This window comes from Nelumbo nucifera, chromosome 1 (genome assembly GCF_055504915.1).
Source record: "Nelumbo nucifera cultivar China Antique chromosome 1, China Antique-T2T, whole genome shotgun sequence".
In the NCBI taxonomy this organism is placed as follows: Eukaryota; Viridiplantae; Streptophyta; class Magnoliopsida; order Proteales; family Nelumbonaceae; genus Nelumbo; species Nelumbo nucifera.
In genome coordinates, this window is record NC_142649.1 from 39,495,735 (window position 1) to 39,514,861 (window position 19,127).

The following is a 19,127-nucleotide window of genomic DNA, read 5'->3' on the forward strand; positions in this document are numbered from 1 at the left end:
ACCTTGCAGCCGAGGGAGAGGTCCTCTCTTGTCGGGCAGTGTTTGATCATTAAGGGCTAAGAGGTTAAGTGTAAGACCATTGAGGGTTATACCTGATGGGCTAATCTTGCATCTGCCCACAGTCCTTGGGCCTTCATAAGATGGCTGGACCCAATGACCATTTAGTGTAAATGTTGGGCCCATTAAGAGCCCATAGTGATGGACTCGGGGGTTCACTGTATTCAACAGTGAATTCGGCCAGGCCTTGTAACAGAGGCTAGGCTGAACCCATGTGGCTGATGTGTAGATCAATGATAGGGTCCCACGCCGTACAAAGAGAGCCAAGCTAGCTAGCATTAAAAGGAAGTGAGCCTGAAAGCTTAATGGTCCTAAAGCCCATTTCGAACTGGGTTAATTGGACTAATTAAATAGAGGCGAATCTGGGTATGGATCAGCAGATAAGGATAGGAGGTTAACTCTTATCCACTTAAAGAGTCCAGATTCAAATAGAGATTTGGATCAAGGAACTCCTAATTTGATTAGGAATAGCTGATCTTTATCTGCAGATAAGGGATTATCCTTATCGCTTAAAGAGTTCATATCCAAATAAAGATTTGGATCAAGAGACTCCTAATCGGATTAGGAGGTCATCTCTTTAAGGCTATAAATAGAGAGCAGGGCAGATCTGAAAATGACACACATACAACACAGAAGACAATTCAGTTTGACTGTTTCTGCCTTCAGTTCTTTTTCTCCCTGCTCTTGCCGCCCTACCCTATTTGATCTCCAATTCTTGGAATTGATCAATATTTTATCTTGATATTGTTTCTTGCTAGAAGAAACAATTCTGAAGTTGTGCTCACTACCCATTCGATTCTTACTAAAGAATCAAAGGTTCTTGGTGAAGAACTGCCTGTTGATCCTGCCTCATCCTAAGTTGTGTCATCTTTAGTGGAGGGAGGATTTGGTACACTCTTTAGGCGTGAACACTTGCGTTGCGAGGAGCTTTTTGCGTGGATTCCGTATTAGGTATATCCCTCCCTAATCTTGGTTTTAGATTTGGTCCGGTTTGATTACAAGAACGAACCTTGAAAAAGCAGTTTTCTAAATTGGGAATACAATTCCCAGATGGGAGTAAAGAAATTTTTTGAAATTTCGCCCAACTTTCCTGCAGGGTTCGGCAATCCATATGATGGATCTCCCATCCCTTCATATCTATTGTAACTAAATTTCTTTGTTATTAATGAAAGTTTTTTGTTGATCAAATAATAAAGTAGAAGAAAAATTTTATTCAATAAAAAAGAAGATAACAAAGCAATAATTACAAGTGATGAAAAATTACCCAAATGAAAAGAAAAATAGTGATTCCAGAAAAAAAAACATACAAGAGACATCAATTCCCCCCATTATCAGAATTCATTACATTCCAAAAACCAGACCCAAAAGAATCTTTACTATCCCCCTCGAACTCTTGAAGAGAAGCAGGACTGGTGGTGATCATTTTCAGCCCAACTCGGAAATTCCAGGCTTGGGCCTACATTTTGTGTTCAAGCCCAGCCCTAGCCTAGGCCAGCAAATTTTAAGGCCAGCCCTGGGCCAAATACTTCAAGCCAAGCCTAGATAATTTATACATATGAATATTACATAACAAATAAAATAAAATACTATATATATAGTATTTTTAACATAAAAAGACAAGCCTGGCTGACCTGGGCCCTAGCTATAGCCCTTATCACAGGTGTATAACCCGGCTTAACCCGGCCCATGATAACCCCTAACCAGGACCCATTTCATAATCCTGTTGCATATTCTAGAAGCAAGATGATCATTGGTTTGAACAGTCTACTATGGTACTGATGTGGATAGAAAAATAAATTACATGTAGAACTTCAAGTATACAGCAATAAGCACAAGAAATACCAAGTTGAAACACAAAACAAGTTGGATTTTTAGGGGTTTCAGACCTAAACTGAAGTAAAACTCCTCCTGGAACAGTTCCGCTACAGTAAGAATGGCAGCAAGCTGGCCTCCCATGCGGACATGTAGCGATAGAGGGATTGGAAGGTGCCAAAATGGGTCAACTCTTCAAAACCCAAACTCCCAATACTTGAAAACCCTAGCTGGGGCTGAGCTACAGCTCAAACAAGAGAAAGAACTAAAAAAGACCCCTATAGAAATAGCCCCCTCTCTTTTATAAGATGAACCCACTGGCTTGTTGGACAAGCCAATTAAAATATTTACACATAAGCTCCTAGAATGTTTCCCTCTCACAAGCAACTCCTTAAGAACAAAACTAACTTCAAATGAACCCCCAAAAGACAACTTTTGTTACAAAAAGACCCAAGAGACCAAAACCCAACAGATATGCACCCAACTGCCCCTGACCAGAATCTAACTTATAAAATGAAAAAATTACCCCGGGTCCCAAACTGTCAACAAAGCTACCCAAAAACAACAATTTGGGATCCTACTACAAAAAAAAAAACGCAAAACAGAATACATTCACATTTTTTCCATTTTTTCTTTTGTTTTTTTGCATCATCATTCCCATCAAGTTAAAAAGAGCTCGACAACGTGCGAGAAACAAATTTAGCAGCCTTTCACGACTCCATCTAGCCTCATAAACTCCTCTTCCCTAATCCAAGAGTTCTCAATTGATGGCTTCCCTTTCCACTTGACCAAAAACCTAAAATAGGCCTCATTTCGAGTGTTGGTGACTCGAACATCTTCTACACTCTCTACTTGTTCAAATTCATTAAAACTATTGGCCCTTTGTGCTTGTCCTTGCCCAACCTTTGTTGCTGATTCTAGATCCTCATGGTAATAAAAGAGGTCTACTACATTAAAAATGGGTGAAATGGACAAATCAACTGGTAGCTCAATTTCATATGCATTGTCACCAAATCGTCTCAACACTTGACATGGACCAATCTTTTTTCTACTTCAACTTATGGAAAATCCCAACAGGAAACCTCTCAGGCCACAAATAAACCATGACTAGATCGCCCTCAGGAAACTCTTTCATCCGATGATGCTTATCCTTAGCTTCTTTAAACCTTTGGTTGCTTTCTTTCAGCTTCTTTAATAAAAGAGGTCTACTACAAAAAGACCCAAGATTAGGCAACTTCTTGAATCTCTCGAATGGATTCAGCTAAAGCTTCAGCATCATCACTCACTCGCCGCAACCCTATTATAGGAGCTAGATCAACACCACCTTTAGGTGACCGACCATACACAACTTCAAAAGGAGTCTTCCCTATAGATCTATTAATTGAATCATTGAAGAAAAATTCAGCTTGTGGTAAGATAAGATCCCATTGTTTTAAGTAGTCTCCAACAAGGCTCCTCAACAAGTTGCCTAATCTTCGGTTAACCACTTCAGTTTGTCCATTTGTTTGTGGGTGAAATGTACTACTATATTGTAGGGTAGTACCCATACACTTCCATAAAGTTCTCCAAAAGTGGCTAAGGAATCTTGTGTCATGATCTGATGTGATAAATCTTGGCAATCCATAAAACCGAACGACTTCTTTGAAAAACAAGTTAGCTACATGAGAAGCATCAGAAGTCTTTTGGCAACCAATAAAGTGGGCCATTTTAGAGAAAAGATCAACCACAACAAAAATAGAGTGATTACCCCTAGTTGTTCTTGGCAACCCCAACACAAAATCCATAGTAATATCAGTCCATGGTGCTTCTAGTATGGGTATGGGAATATACAAACCTGTATTTTGATGTTGTCCCTTAGATGTTTAGCATTTGTGACATCTATCAACATAGTAGAACACATCCTTTTGTAGCCTTGGCCAAAAGTACCTTTTAGAGACCATTTCAAGTGTCTTCTTTGCGACCAAAATGTCTCTTGCAATGCAAATCAGCAATGAGTAATGACCTCAAAGATCCTGATGGAATACATAACCTATTGACCATGAATAAACAACCATCATTCCACACAAACTTGGCTCGAATGTCGTTGTCACCTGTTGCATAGCTTTTACAAACAGGGCCAAAATAAGGGTCATCTTGGTATTGGTCTTTGATGGAGCTGAATCCCACAACATTAGTAGACACTGTAGTCACCAAGTGAATTCTCCTACTAAGTGCATCGGCTACCAAGTTTTGTTGTCCAGCCTTATGCTTCAAAATAAAATTGTATTCTTGTAGAAAATCAACCCATTTAGCATATCTTCCCTTAATCTTCTGTTGGGAGTTAAGGTGTTTTAATGCTTCATGGTCTAAATACAACACAAACTCCCATTGGATAAGGTAATGCCTCCAAAACATCAAGACAAGTACAATAGCATAAAACTCAACAAAATAAGTGGAATACCTCCTAGCATCATTGAGTTGAAGGGATGAAAGATCCATCCTATGGACGCCCAAAGATTGCGGAATAAGGGGCGAATTTCAAAAATTTTATCTCTCCCTTCAACTGGGAATCGTATTCCCTATTTAGAAAATCATATTTTTAAGAATCAATCTTGAACCATAAACTGAACCAGATCTGAACCAAAAGGAGTGGGAGAGGATAATACCTGATACAGAGAAATACTATCTCCCAATGAAGGTGTTCACGCCCAAGGAATGATCCAAAATCAGCTCCCACTGAAGATGGCGCAGTGAAGGATGGAGCAGAATCAGCAATGTTCTTCAAAAGAACTTGACCCTTCGCAAGAATCAACTGGACGGCTTGTGAGTACAGCTCCAATCAATCTTTTCCCAAAAGATTGAAATCAAGATCCAATCTTGATTGCTCCCAAGAACTGGAGATCGAACTGAAGGAATGGCAATGGCAGGAAGGTGGCGGCAGAAGAGAATTCGCAGTATGCAGGAAATCTCTTAATCTCTCTTTCTTAAAGAGAAGAATGCTATTGATGTTATTGTGTTTTTCAAGGCTGCCGCCCCCTTCCCCTTTTATAATCTTAAAGGGTTCAGCTCCTAATCAGATTAGGAGTTGCTAATCCAAATCATATTTGGGTTAGAAGTCCCTTAGTGATAAGGGATAATCCTTATCTTATCTGCAGATCAAATCAGCTGTCTCCTAATCTAATTAGGAGGTTTCCAGATCTAAATCTTATTTAGATCTTGGACTCTCTGAGTGGATAGGGTCTAAGCCCAATCCTTTTAGCTGACCCACTTCAGAATTCGCCCCCTTTAAATGACTGATCAAATCAGCCCAGTTCGAAATGGGCTTAAGGCCCATTTAGGTTATGTACTCAAAAAACCTTCCAAATTGCTGCCCAGTTGGGCTTCCTTGTATGGCGTGGGACCCAAGCATTGATCTACACATCAGCCACATGGGTTCAGCCCATCCTTTGTTACAAGGCCTGGCCGAATGCACTGCTGAAGACAGTGTACCCCCTGAAACCCATCAAATGAGCTCTATGGGCCCAACACTTACACTAAGTGGTCCCTGGGCCAAGCCACCTTGTAACACCCAGGGACTGTGGGCAGATGCAAGATTAGCCCATCAGGCATTATCCTCAATGGTCTTACACTTAACCTCTAAACCCATAATGATCATACACTGCCCGACAAGAAAGGACCTCTCCCTCGGCTGCAAGGAACAGTGTTGCACTCTCCACTTATATGGATCCCGGGAATTAAAACCTTCTTGCAAACATTTTAGAAACCATATATATATTCTTTTATATCTTATATAAAATATATTTTGCAAAACAAATCTCAACGGTTGAAATCGGCTGCCGGCAGTCTTGGTTTCCATCAGTGAGAGTGCATCCCCGATCATTACCTTTGTCCGACAAAGGGGCTGATCCTGTCACTATGATCACCCACTCAGATGAATTCTCGGACTGTCCCAACATACCCAGGTTTTGACCCCCGCTAAGGATCTCACTGATTGGTATATCAAAGATGGCCCAATCCGACACCTAGTGCAGTATCATAATCGAGTTTAGGGGTCGGGTGTAACTTTCCAGTTTTGCCCATCAATCTCCAAGGTCCAGGGCAATACTGGAAATCTGGTCCAATTCAAATATTCAATTAATCCTACACTGTATGTGCCTAGGGTCTCACCCTGGCAGCTGAGACAGGCCACCCCAACCGACTTGGTGGCACTACAGTGTCAGCCTTGTCAGGATAGGTCTCCCCAGACCGACCCACTGGCTGTGAACATTCTAAACTAACACGAGTCTCATTAAGTGTCCAGTTTAAGGGTATTACACAGAAACATACCAAGGGAACATGAATCAAATATGTATCTTTATTCATTTACAATAAACTCATAAAGTACATCATTCTGATTGAAGCTAAGGGCATACAAAACTGTCTAACATGAGTTTCTCACTAAAGTAAGTAACTAGATGGCCTTCTTGGCTAAGGACAGCTCCAACATGAGATGCATCACATTCAACTTCAAAGAGCTTGTTAAAATCAGGTAAAGCTAGTACTGGAGCCTTGGTCATCCTCATCTTTAGCTCTTGGAAGTTTTTCTCAGTTGCAAGAGTCCAAATAAAATCACCTACTTTCAAGCATCCAATAATGGGTGCCACAATAGTGCTGAAATTCTTTATAAATTGGCAATAAAATGTTGCTAGCCCATGGAAACTACGAATTTCAGTTAAGGTTCTCCGTTCTTGGTGCTGGCCACTCTTGAATAGCTTGAACCTTTTCTTGATCCACTTCAATCCCCTTGGCTGAAACAACATACCCCAAAAACATCAACCGATCTGTCATAAAATTACACTTTCAAATTTATATATAGTTGGTTTTGTCTCAAAACTTGTAGGACTGTTCTCAAGTGTTCTAAGTGGCTATCATGATCTTTGTTGTGGATGAGTATGTCATCAAAATAAACTACCACAAACTTCCCCATAAGCGGTCTTAGAACTTGGCTCATGAACCTCATAAAAGTACTAGGAGCATTAAACAACCCAAATGGCATAACCAGCTATTTCATAAAGACCTTCCTTAGTCTTGAATGCAGTCTTCCACTCATCCTCCTCTCGAATACAGATTTGATGGTACCAACTCTTCAAATCTATCTTTGAAAAGACTTGTGAGCCAACCAATGTGTCTAACATGTCATCAAGGCGGGGCATGGGAAACCTGCATTTAATTGTAATCTTGTTAATGGCACGGCTGTCAACACACATACGCCAACTACCATCTTTCTTTCGTGTGAGCAAAGCTAGTACAGCACATGGGCTTAAGCTCTCATGGATCAGCCCCTTCTCCAACAACTCTGTTACTTGTCTTTGGATCTCCTCATGCTCCTTAGGACTCATTCTATAGTGGGGTAAGTTGGGCAATGCTGCTCCCAGTACTAAATCTATATGATGTTGTACATCTCTTAGGGGAGGAAGGCCATTGGATAATTCCTCAGGCATCACATCAGCATACTCATGAAGTAGCTTCTTCACCATCTCTAGAATGTGTGTTTCTTTGCTAGCTTCTTTTGCAACCAGCACGTAAACAACATCCAAATTTCCTTCTTCTTGAGCCAATTTGTTTGAGGTGAAGAGAGTAGTGGTTGGCTTGGTTTTCTTCTTTGGAAATGAATCAAGTTGCATTGGTTTAAGAGTTATCTTTTTATTGTCTTATACAAAGCTATATGTGTTCTTGTCCCCATGATGAATGGTCTTACAGTCATATTGCCATGAGCGTTCCAGAAGAATATGCCATGCATCCATTGGGACAACATCACACCATATCGATTCTTCAAATGTACTACCAATAGAGAAATTAACTAAGCATTTAGAAGAAACTCTTACCTCATTTCCTTTGTTGAACCACAAAATACGATATGGTCGAGGGTGCTGAACAGTTTTGAACTGTAATTTATCCACCATCTCTTGAGAAACAAGATTCTCATTACTCCCACTGTCAATAATCAAATTACACAACTTCCCACCAATTGTACAACGTGTTCTAAAGATATTCTTTCTCAACCAATCCCCTGGTCGTTGTTCTTTAGGTGCAACCATGGAGTGCCATATCACTAGAGCTTCACCCTCAATGTCCCCATCCAAGTTTTCTTCCTCTAAAGCATTAGCTTCAATAGTTTTAGCCACTTGTCCATCCTCAACATTGCCTATATCATCTTGCTATTCATCAATGACTTCGTCAACCAAATGTGTTTGCCCTTCAATCCTTCTCTTAGGACATCCATTAAAACGATGTCCCAACTCCATACACCTGAAACATCTAACAGTAGGCTGCCCTTGATTGCTCTTGGTTGCATTTGGAGCCCCTTGGACTATAGGCCATGTTTGATTGATCACATGACCTTTATCAACCCCAACACTTCGGCCTACTGATGAAGATGTACCTTGGACAGCACTTAGTTTTTGCCCCAAGCTCCGACTCAATTGAGCTTCAACCTTCAAAGCTAGTTGATACGCATCCTTTACTTTATATGGGCAATGTAGGCTGACCCGATCCTATATTGGCAACCTCAAACCATTGATATACCTACTAACTTTTTGTTGTCTAGTTTCTGTCATATTACTCCGAAGAGTTAATCTATCAAACTCTTTTGTGTATTCCTTTACACTCTTTTCCCGTTGCCTTAAATTCTGCACCCTTTGGTAAAGAATTTGCTCATAATCTGGTGATAAGAATTGGGTTTCAACTTGTCTTTCATTCTTCCCCAGGAATTAACCTTTCTTTTCCCCTTCCTTTCTCTGCCCCTTTGGTAATTTTTCCACCAATCCAAGGCTGTCCCACGCATCTTTGCTATTACAAGCTTCACTTTTCTTTCTTCATTCATTTCTTTCCAATCAAAATAATTTCAATGCTCTATCCAATCAGTCTAGAAACTCTTCAAGTTCCAACTCACCATCAAACTCGTTAATATGAAATTGAACACCATGACCTTGATTGGATTGTAAAGCTTGCACTATTCGGTCTTCCCACCGCTGGTTGTTATTCCTTTCATGCTAATCACCTTTAGGTTGCTCAATATCTTCACTAATAATGCCAATGGGCTGTTTATCAACTCTAGGAGCTTGTCTTCTTCTTCCTAGCCCCAAATCACTTGCTATGTCACCATCACTAGCAGAATTTTGAGCTACAAGTTGAGCAGGATATTCAATATGTTTTTGCAACCCTCTTATTGCCTCTTGGAAAACCTCTACAGTGATATGTTGTGGTCTTCTACCACCCCTACCACGTCCACCCCTTGCAACCATGATAATATAGCAAAATACAACAAGGAGATGAACTTCGAAGCAAACCTAAGGAAAGAAGTTGCTCTGATACCACTTGATGTTGATAGAAAAACAAATTATATGCAGCACTTCAAGCATACAAAAATAAGCACAAGAAATACCAAGCTAAAACACAAAAAGAAAGTTGGATTTTAGACCTGAACCTGAAGTAAAACTCCTCCTAGAACAATTCCGCTACAGTAACAATGATAGCAACTTGGCCTCCTACGCGGGCACGCAGCGATAAAGGGATTGGAAGGTGTCCAAATGGATCGACTCCTCAAAACCCAAGCTCCTAATACTTGAAAACCCTAGTTGGGGCTAAGCTACAACTCAAACAAGAGCCGGTAGTGGATTTTAAATGTGTTTGAAATTTGTTTTGCAAAATAAATTTATATATAGATATATATACTATGGTTTTATGAAAAAGGTTTGCAAAGGTTTTAATTCCCAGGATCCATCCTGAGTAGAGAGTGTGGCACTGTACCTTGCAGCCTAGGGAGAGGTCCTCCCTTGTCGGGCAGTGTTTGATCATTATGGCTGAGAGGTTAAGTGTAAGACCATTTAGGGCTTTACCTGATGGGCTAATCTCACTTAAGTCCATAGTCCTTGGGCCTTCATAAGGTGGCTGGACCCAAGGACCATTTAGTGTATATGTTGGGCCTGCTAAGAGCCCATACTGATGGGCTCAAGGGTTCACTATGTTGAGCAGTGAATTCGGCCAAGCCTTATAACAGAGGCTAGGCTGAACCCATATGACTTTTGTACAGATCAATGTTAGGGTCCCACGCCATACAAAGAGAGCCAAGCTAGCCAGCAAATTAAAAAGGGAAGTGAGCCTAATAACTTAATGGGCCTAAAGCCCAATTCGAACTGGGTTAATGTAGTTAATTAAATATGAGCGAATTTGAGATTAGATATGGTTCTGGATTAGCAGGAGGATAAGATAAGTTTTATCCACTTAAGAGTTCTGATCCAAATAAAGATTTGGATCAAAGAACCCTTTCCTGATAGGATTAGGAAGCTAATCCAGAGAGATTTTAAATAGAGGGCGAAATCCTTCTGTTAAACACTTTTGCTAAATCCAAATCTTTTCTCTGTTCTTGCCGCCCTACCCAGTTCGATTTCCAGAGTCTTAGACCGATCAAGATTTGTCTTAATTCTGATTTTTGCTAGAAAAATCATATCTGAATCGTGCTTACACTCCCTTGCGTGATCCTTGTTGAAGGACTGTAGTTCTTGCTGAAGAACTGCTTTGTTGATCCTACTTCATCCTAAGCCGTGTCATCTTCAGTGGAGGCAGGATTTGGTGACCTCTTTGGGCGTGAACACCTACGTTAGGAGCTACGTTTGTGGATTCCATATCAAGTATATCCCTCCCATAATTTTGGTTACAGATCTGGTCCGGTTTGTTTCAAGAACGAACCTTGAAAAATGTAGTTTTTCTAAATCAAGGAATACGATTCTCGGAAGGGAGAAATTCGCCCAGCCACCCTACATGGTTCAGCCATCCATATGATGGATCTCCCTTCTCTTCACCAAACTGTCAACAAAGCTACCCAAAAATAACAATTTGGGATCCTACTACAAAAAACATGCAAAACAGAATACATTCACATTTTTTTCCATTTTTTTGGCCTCATCAGATACATGTGTCCTGAGAATGAAGATTAGCGTGGGATGCAAAGGAGGTGAAGTCTTTCTATGGGGTTAGTGTGTGGAAGGGAATTATGAGTTTTCAATCAGCTTTTTTGGTTGTGTCATTCAAAATTGGGGATGGTTCAAAAATAAAATTTTGGGAAGATGAAAGGGTAGGGGTGGATAAATTTTGTGATCTTTGTCTATAGTCGTACAATTTAAGCAAGAAAAACGTGTATGTTGTGTAGTGTTTTGAATTGATTCCAGGGAGGATTGTCTGGTGCACAAAACTTAGGAGATCTTTATTTGATTGAGAGATTTGAGGAATGCATGGAATTACTTTCCAAGTTACAACCAATGAAGGTGAAAGTGGAAGGACGAGATTTAAGGTGGTGGAAGGAATTAGAAAGCATTTGCTAGAAATCAAGTAGAGAGGTCGGAAGTTAAAGGAGTTTGTGGTAATCCTATATTGCCTAGGGTTGAAGTTTTTGCTTGGCATGTAGAATTAGAAAGCATTCTCACATTGGGTCACATTCAAAGTAGGGCAGTTCAGCTGCTAGGAAGATGCTATTTATCATTTATGTAAAAATGCTGAGGAGAATGTTATTTATTTGGGATTTCTTCTTTGGTCTCTTTAAAACTGACATGATGGAACCAAGAAACCCAGGGGAAATCTTTTCTCAATGGCCAACATGTGGAGGAAATATTAAATCAAAAATTGCTTGGTGCTGTGTTCCCTTTGCCATTTGCTGGGAAATTTGGAAATGAAGAAATAGGGCAATCTTTGAAGACAAATCTAGGACAAGAGATCAAGTTGCTGGCTTGTGCACAAAGAGGGTGGTGGAGTGGATTCTTATTCTTCCAGAATTTGAAGGAGTATCTAAAAAAGATCTTTTCTTATATCATTTGAAGGGCTACACAATGGGGGTAGCCCATCCCCCAACCTAGGTGCAGGCAGGACTCGATCCCAAGCTCCCCTACGACCAGCAAGAGACCTTACCAACCAGTCGGTTGGCACCTTGCAATATCTAAAAAAGATCTTGGAAATGGCTTTTGCTCTCCTTTTGAACTAGATTCAAGATGATAATGTTGATTGTAATGTGTGGTGGTAATTGTTGTTTGTTGATCTTTTCATTTTGAAGTGGATATTATATTGGATGTACCCTTTTGTTTTTTTCTTATTATTAGTATATTTTCTTTTCTATTTATTACCAGGTGCAGGCAAGACTCGATCCCAAGCCTCCACTACGACCAGCGAGAGACCTTACCAACCGGTCGGTTGGCACCTTGCAGTATCTAAAAAAGATCTTGGAAATGGCTTTTGCTCTCCTTTTGAACTAGACTCAAGATGATAATGTTGATTGTAATGTGTGGTGGTAGTTGTTTGTTGATCTTTTCATTTTGAAGTGGATATTGTATTGGATGTACCCTTTTGTTTTTTCTTATTATTAGTATATTTTCTTTTCTATTTATTACCAGAAAAGTGTTTTGAGAATGAGGGGGATGTCAGGCACTTGTTTGTCCATTGAACAATGACAGCCTTCATTTTTGTCTCGTTATTTTTTTTTTTTGATAATTCATTTTCGTCTCATTATTCAAGGATCAACCATTTCAACCAACTAGTCTTAAAGGATATTTTTTTTTCTGATTTGTCACATTTCATGGAAGCAAGAACGCAAAAATTTTCTTGAGTTGTGTTTGTTTTGCTATTTGTTGTGGTGTTTGAAAAGAAAAAAAAAAATAGGTTATTGATGGAAAAGAGAAAAGGGGCTATAAATATTTGTCCCAATATTGGACCTATGATTGCCAAACATATTAGTTTGCCAGAATTTTTTGAGGCATCTAGAGAGTCTTTTGGATCCAACTTCTGGTCTACCTTGAGCTGGATTGAATCTGTACATGAATTTTTTGTAAGATCTGTAAATACTGTGCTTGTTCATCTTTGTGCTGTGCTCGATGTATTTCTGTTCTGCTTTCTTAGTGGATTTGCAAATAGCTTTTTTGTTAGGTGCCATCTCATCAACCTTCATTTGTGCTATTCTCTTTTCATCTTAAAAAAATCTCTTTTACTATCAAAGAAAAACAAAATAGATATGCAAGATCAGTTGGCAAAGAATTGGTTGCAATGAGATGAAGAAACTAATCAGTCAGACATTCATCAACTCTAGCAATCTATGTTTACCAGCCACGACAAGATACAACATGAACAAAGATGGAATTTGCACCAAAGTATCAAGTGTTTGACACATGTATGTCACTGTTCCAAAGTTCCACATAATACACCTTAACAATTTCTAATATTAACCATTTATGAAGAATTACAAGAAATTTAAATCTGAAATTAAATATATGGGTAGTTTCATAGTAGAAACACTGGTAAATGGTAACCACCCTCTTTAGAAGGTATAGATGCATAAGATCTGCACACGAGATAAAAGCTCTCAATAGGAAATAATACATTACCTGAATGAGACCTTGTGTGCCCCCACCAAATAGTCGATTGTACCTTTCAATACTTGTCAGAACCCTAGAAACTTCTGGTTCATGACGATCTCGTGATGTTGTCTCACAGGGTATCAACAAAGTTATCAAACGGCGACATATAGGACATTTGCATGGCTGAAGAGCTGATCCATGTTGCCAAACACGTAGAATGCAATTGCCTGTAGTGTAGAATGAATGAATTGTTACATTTGCAGGACCAAGAATCCAGAAAGAAACCCCCCAAGGTCAATTGAGATATCCTAAGCATACAATGAGAACCCAAACCCAATGTGCAAGTACCAGTTTCATCCTCTAAGAGAACCAACCCTTGGGGTGTTATACATGAAAAATCCCAGAGGAAATAGAAAGCAACTTTTTACCCAGCTCAGAATGCCCAGACCATACCAAATGAAATAGACCCAACCATCTCTTTTGAGTGCCAGGCCTCACACCAGGCCAATGGGCCTCTTAGTTTAGCCCATGTTTTGACTCTCATCTTTGAACCAGGATGGAAGACACTAGAAGAAATTATTCCAGGGATGTGCTCAAAGATATTTTCCATCTTATTAGGTACCTTGAGGAGCAAGTAGGGTTAGGGTTTCTCATCTCTCTATAAATAATTGTTCTTTTTCTTTTTGGAGCCAACAGAAAAAAAAAATATGGTGCTATCAAAATGAAAACAAGGTACAATGGATGAGGAAGTTGGCTAATGCTTTGGCTGAATGTTTAGCTAAACAAGGGGTGGTGAATAGGGATGTTCTGTATTGGGCTCAATTGTAAGATGTAAAGTGAAACTTTGTAGGGAGAGACCACACCTCGCACCTCTCCAAGGGATGCTTGTAATGCTTTAAATTTGATATTCAATAAAATTTTTAATTATCAAAAAAAAAGAACAAAGTGAAGTTCATGTAAAAATTAATCCATGCAAGATGGGAGAAATTCAAAGAACACTATATTGAAAAGCTCCTTAACAGGCTCCATATTAATAATTTAACAAGAACACCAGAAGAAATCTAACCAAACATTGTTGAATGGTAAATGGACCAGCGACCCAAGATGAAAATCAAGAAACATTAGTACTAAGCACAAACCAACAAACTAAAACTAAACACAAGATGCTAACACGAAGATAATTCCACAAGGGCTATAAATAGACAATTGATGAAATCAAGGCCGAAAGAGACTAAGTTAAGATTCCATGGCATTTTAAAAATGAGAAGCACCACTGAAGAAAAAAAAAGTTGCTAGATCTTGAGGTTCAATGTGCAAGGCAAGACACTCCTAAATGAAGTTTGGAAAATGGAGGGAAAAAAAAGGATGAATATGGTCTCCAAATTGGTAGTGGATGGAAGCTCAATCACTAGGGAAGAGGTCAATGTTGATTACTTTAAATCCATCAATCAATGTCCCTCGGAGAGTAGACTTGTAGTGGAAGGGTTGAAATATCAAGTTTGAATAGGAGTCAGGTAGAATTGCTAGAAAGTAAGTTTGATATAGAAGATATAAAAAGTGTGGCTTTATCTATGGATAGGAATAAGGATCTAGGCCCAAAAGGATTCTCTATGGCTTTCTATCAAGAGCATCAGGACATTCTAAAGCCAAACTTATTGGAGGTGTCCAATGGATTCTTTGAAATAGGAATTATTGGCCTTGGGGTGAATGCCACTTTTATAGCTTTGATTTTGAAGAAACCAGTAGCTTTTCAGAAGACTTCCTTTACACCAGTGAACTAAAAGAAATAAATAAACCTGCAATGAGATTTAAGAAGAGAAACAGAAGAAGCTATCTAGAATCCATTGATGATATTCGTAGGTGACAAAGCACCAGGACCAGGTGGTTTTGCTATGAAGTTCTATAAAAGATGCTGGAATTTTATTAAAGATGATTTGCTTAAGGTGTTTGAGGAGTTGTGTTGGGAATCAAGGCCCAGGCCCCTAGTCACTCGCACTTACCTAAGGAAGAACCTGGGCAAACCTTATCAGCAACTGACTGCAATAGACAACACGTCAGATGGTCCCTCTGCATGAGATCGTTAGAGCTGACACAGTTTGTTAGGATATTTTGTAACCCAACAAACCACTATATATATGGGGTGGCCGAATGAAAGGATAGGAAATTGAATCCACTCTCTCTCTCTCTCTTTCTTTTCTTCATTTCTGCGCAGGAGGAAGGGTCTCCCTTGAAGAGACTCCTAGAGGTGAGCAGTATCTCATCAACTAGTATCAGAGCGAGAACGGCCCACCTGAACGATCGAAGATGACCAACACGCATTCAGTGACCCTAGACAAGAGGGTGGACAAGATCGAAGTCAATCTCCACCAGGTGGTCGCGGGAGAAAGCTACCCCCACCACAGGCCGAGATAGTGACAACGAAGGATCTAGCTGGGGTAGCAACTGGAGGGGGAACTACATACCGGGGAGAATCACCAAACTGGACTTCCCGACGTTCTATGGAGGAGATCCGATCCCCTGGATCTTCAAGGCCGAAAAGTACTTCGAATATCACGATGTACAAGGACTCCAACGCGTGACCATCACCTCCTTCCATTTGGAAGGGGAGGCGATTCTGTGGTTCCAGTGGTTCAGGCGCTCCCGTCCCCAAATTTCATGGCAAGAGTTCACGGAGGCATTGTGCTTACGATTTGGTCCTACTAGGCACGATGACTACGACGAGATGCACTCCAGGGTAAAACAGACTAGAATAGTGTGGGACTACCAAGTCGAGTTTGAACAGCTTGCCACCAGAGTGTACGGATGACTAGAAAAGGCACTAGTCGGTTGCTTTGCGGAGGGTTGAGAGACGACATCAAGGTAGAGGTGAAGGCCCTTCAGCCCACTTCTCTATCTGTGGCTGTAGGACTAGCAAGATTGCAGGAGGAGCGGCTAGATCGATTGAGGAAGGTGACGACCCGCTCATCTAGGCCCTCGTTAAAAACACCATCACGCCAAGATGAGCTTCTTCCTAGGCCTATGACAGAACCTCTTCGACCAGTTGTTGAAACCAATCAGCCCACCCAAGGACCCACACCTCTAACTTAGGGCTCAGTCCCCTTCAAATGCCTCTCATGGGCTGAAAATGCAGGCCCAACATGAGAAGGGCTTGTGTTACAATTGTGATGAAAAATTTGGGCCTGGTCACCAGTGCAAAACCCAAAGAATGTTCTTGCTGCAATGAGAGGAGACTGGAGGGGAAGATGATGAGGAACTAGCTGAGGAGGAGGAGCCAGACAGTACCCAATATGACAACCCCGAAATCTGTCTGCAAGATTTGATAGGGCTGTCATCCCCCAAATCTATGAGAGTTGAAGGGAAGCTCAGGGGCCGCCGAGTGTCTATTCTCATAGACAGCGAGAGCACACTGAATTTTGACAGACAAGTATTGGGTCGCCAACTAGGTATGACAGTTCTCTACACCTCTCCATTTGCTGTTAAAGTCGCGGATGGTAACCATATTGAATGTGAAAGTATTTGTAAAATTGAAAAGCTAGTAATCCAAGGCCACACTTTCATCGTGGACTTACAACCATTGGATTTCAATGGGGCGGATGTAGTGTTGGGTGTACAATGGTTGAGCCAACTGGGCCCGGTCCTTTGTGATTGGGGACACATGACCATGGACTTTTATTGCGATGGGCTCTGCTGCCATCTGTTAGGTCAAGAAATACCCGGCCCATTAACAGAAGGTCTTGAAGGGATGAGAGATCCATCCCATGGACGCCCAAAGATTGCGGAATAAGGGGCGAATTTCAAAAATTTTTCTCTCCCTTCAACTGAGAATCGCATTCCCTATTTAGAAAATCATATTTTCAAGGATCATTCTTGAACCTTAAACTGAATCAGATCTGAACCAAAAGGAGTAGGAGAGAATTATACCTTTTACAGAGAAGTAGTATCTCCCAACGAAGGTGTTCACGCCCAAGGAAGGATCCAAAAACTGCTCCCACTGAAGATGGCGCAGTGCAGGATGGAGCAGAATCAGCAGTGTTCTTCTCCAAGAACTCTGTCCTTCGCAAGAATCAGCAGGATGGTACATGAGCACAACTTCCTTTCAATCCTTTCTTAAAGAACTGATGTCAAGATCCAATCTTGACTTCTCCCACAACTGGAGATCGAACTGGCAAACAGGGCGGCAAGAGAGTATTCGCAGGGTGCAGAATTCTCTCTTCTTGATTTCAGCACTAAATAAAATCTGATGATCTGTCTCTTAGGCTGCCGCCCCCTTCTTTTTGTTAACCTAAAAGATCAGCTCCTAATCCAATTAGGAGCAGCTTATCCAAATCATATTTGGATAAGACTTCTCTTTAAGTGATACGGATAAACCCTTATCTTATCTGCAGATTAGATTAGCTTTCTCCTAATCTCATTAGGAGGTTTCCAAATCTGAATCACATTCAGATCTGGACTCTCTGAGTGGATAGGGTCAAGACCCCATCCTATCTGCTAATCCATCTCAGAATTCGCCCATTTAATTAACTAAATGAATAGCCCAGTTCGAAATGGGCTTTAGGCCCATTAAGCTTATGTGCTCACTTAACCTTCCTAACTGCTGCCCAGTTGGGCTTCCTTGTATGGCATGGGACCCAAGCATTGATCTACACATCAGCCACATGGGTTCAGCCCAGCCTTTGTTACAAGGCCTGGCCGAATACACTATTAAAGACAGTGCACCCCCTAAAACCCATCGAATGGGCTCTATGGGCCCAACACTTACCCTAAGTGGTCCCTGGGCCAAGCCACCTTGTAACACCCAGGGACTGTGGGCAGATGCAAGATTAGCCCATCAGGTATTATCCTTAATGGTCTTACACTCAACCTCTCAGCCCATAATGATCACACACTGCCCGACAAGAGAGGACCTCTCCCTCGGCTGCAAAGAACAGTGTTGCACTCTCCACTTATATGGATCCCGGGAATTAAAACCCTTTTGCAAACATTTGAGAAACCATAATATATATATACTTTTATATCTCATATAAAATATACTTTGCAAAACAAATCTCGACGGTTGAAATCGGCTGCCGGCAGTCTTGGTTTCCATCAGTGAGAATGCATCCCCGATCATTAACTTTGTCCGACAAAGGGGCTGATCCTGTCACTATGATCACCCACTCAGATGAATTCTCGGACTGTCCCAACATACCCAGGTTTTGACCCCCGCTAAGGATCTCACTGATTGGTACATCAAAGATAGCCTAATCCGACACCTAGTGCAGTATCATAATCGAGTCTAGGGGCCGGGTGTAACTTTCCAGTTTTGCCCATCAATCTCCAAGGTCCAGGGCAATACTGAAAATCTGGTCCAATTCATAGATTCAATTAATCCTACACTATGTGTGCTTAGGGTCTCACCCTGGCAGCTGAGACAGGCCACCCCAACCGACTTGGTGGCACCACGGTGTCAGCCTTGTCAGGATAGGTCTCCCCAGACCGACCCACTGGCTGTGAACATTCTAAACTAACACGAGTCTCATTAAGTGTCCAGTTTAAGGGTATTACACAGAAATATACCAAGGGAACATGAATCAAATATGCACTTTTATTCATTTACAATAAACTCATAAAGTACATCATTCTGATTGAAGCTAAGGGCATACAAAACTGTCTAACAGGTCTGCAATCCATGATTAAGGGGGGTTTTGGGAGGGAACACTTACTGCTGATGCGAATGGGCCCAATGCCTATCGGGCCTTTACTAAAGCTAGACAATGAGGTCCAACCATCTGAGAAGAACCTAGGTGATATACAACGGGTGATAGGCCATTTCCCAAAAGTCTTTAAAGACCCAGACCAGCTTCCCCCAACTTAGTTCCAGGACCATCGCATACCCCTAACCCCGGGGGCAACCCCTACCTACAT

General features: G+C 41.0%; 1 protein-coding gene across 2 annotated transcripts in view; it reads right to left on the reverse strand.

Moving 5' to 3' along the window:
- Positions 1-19,127, reverse strand: part of LOC104590756 (uncharacterized) — a 58,646-nt gene that overhangs the window by 24,029 nt on the left and 15,490 nt on the right. For both annotated transcript variants that reach the window (XM_088896483.1, XM_010249501.2), the window contains exon 2: positions 13,251-13,450. In XM_088896483.1, coding sequence (XP_088752609.1) covers positions 13,251-13,450 — 200 coding nt within the window. The remainder of the gene's footprint in view (positions 1-13,250; positions 13,451-19,127) is intronic.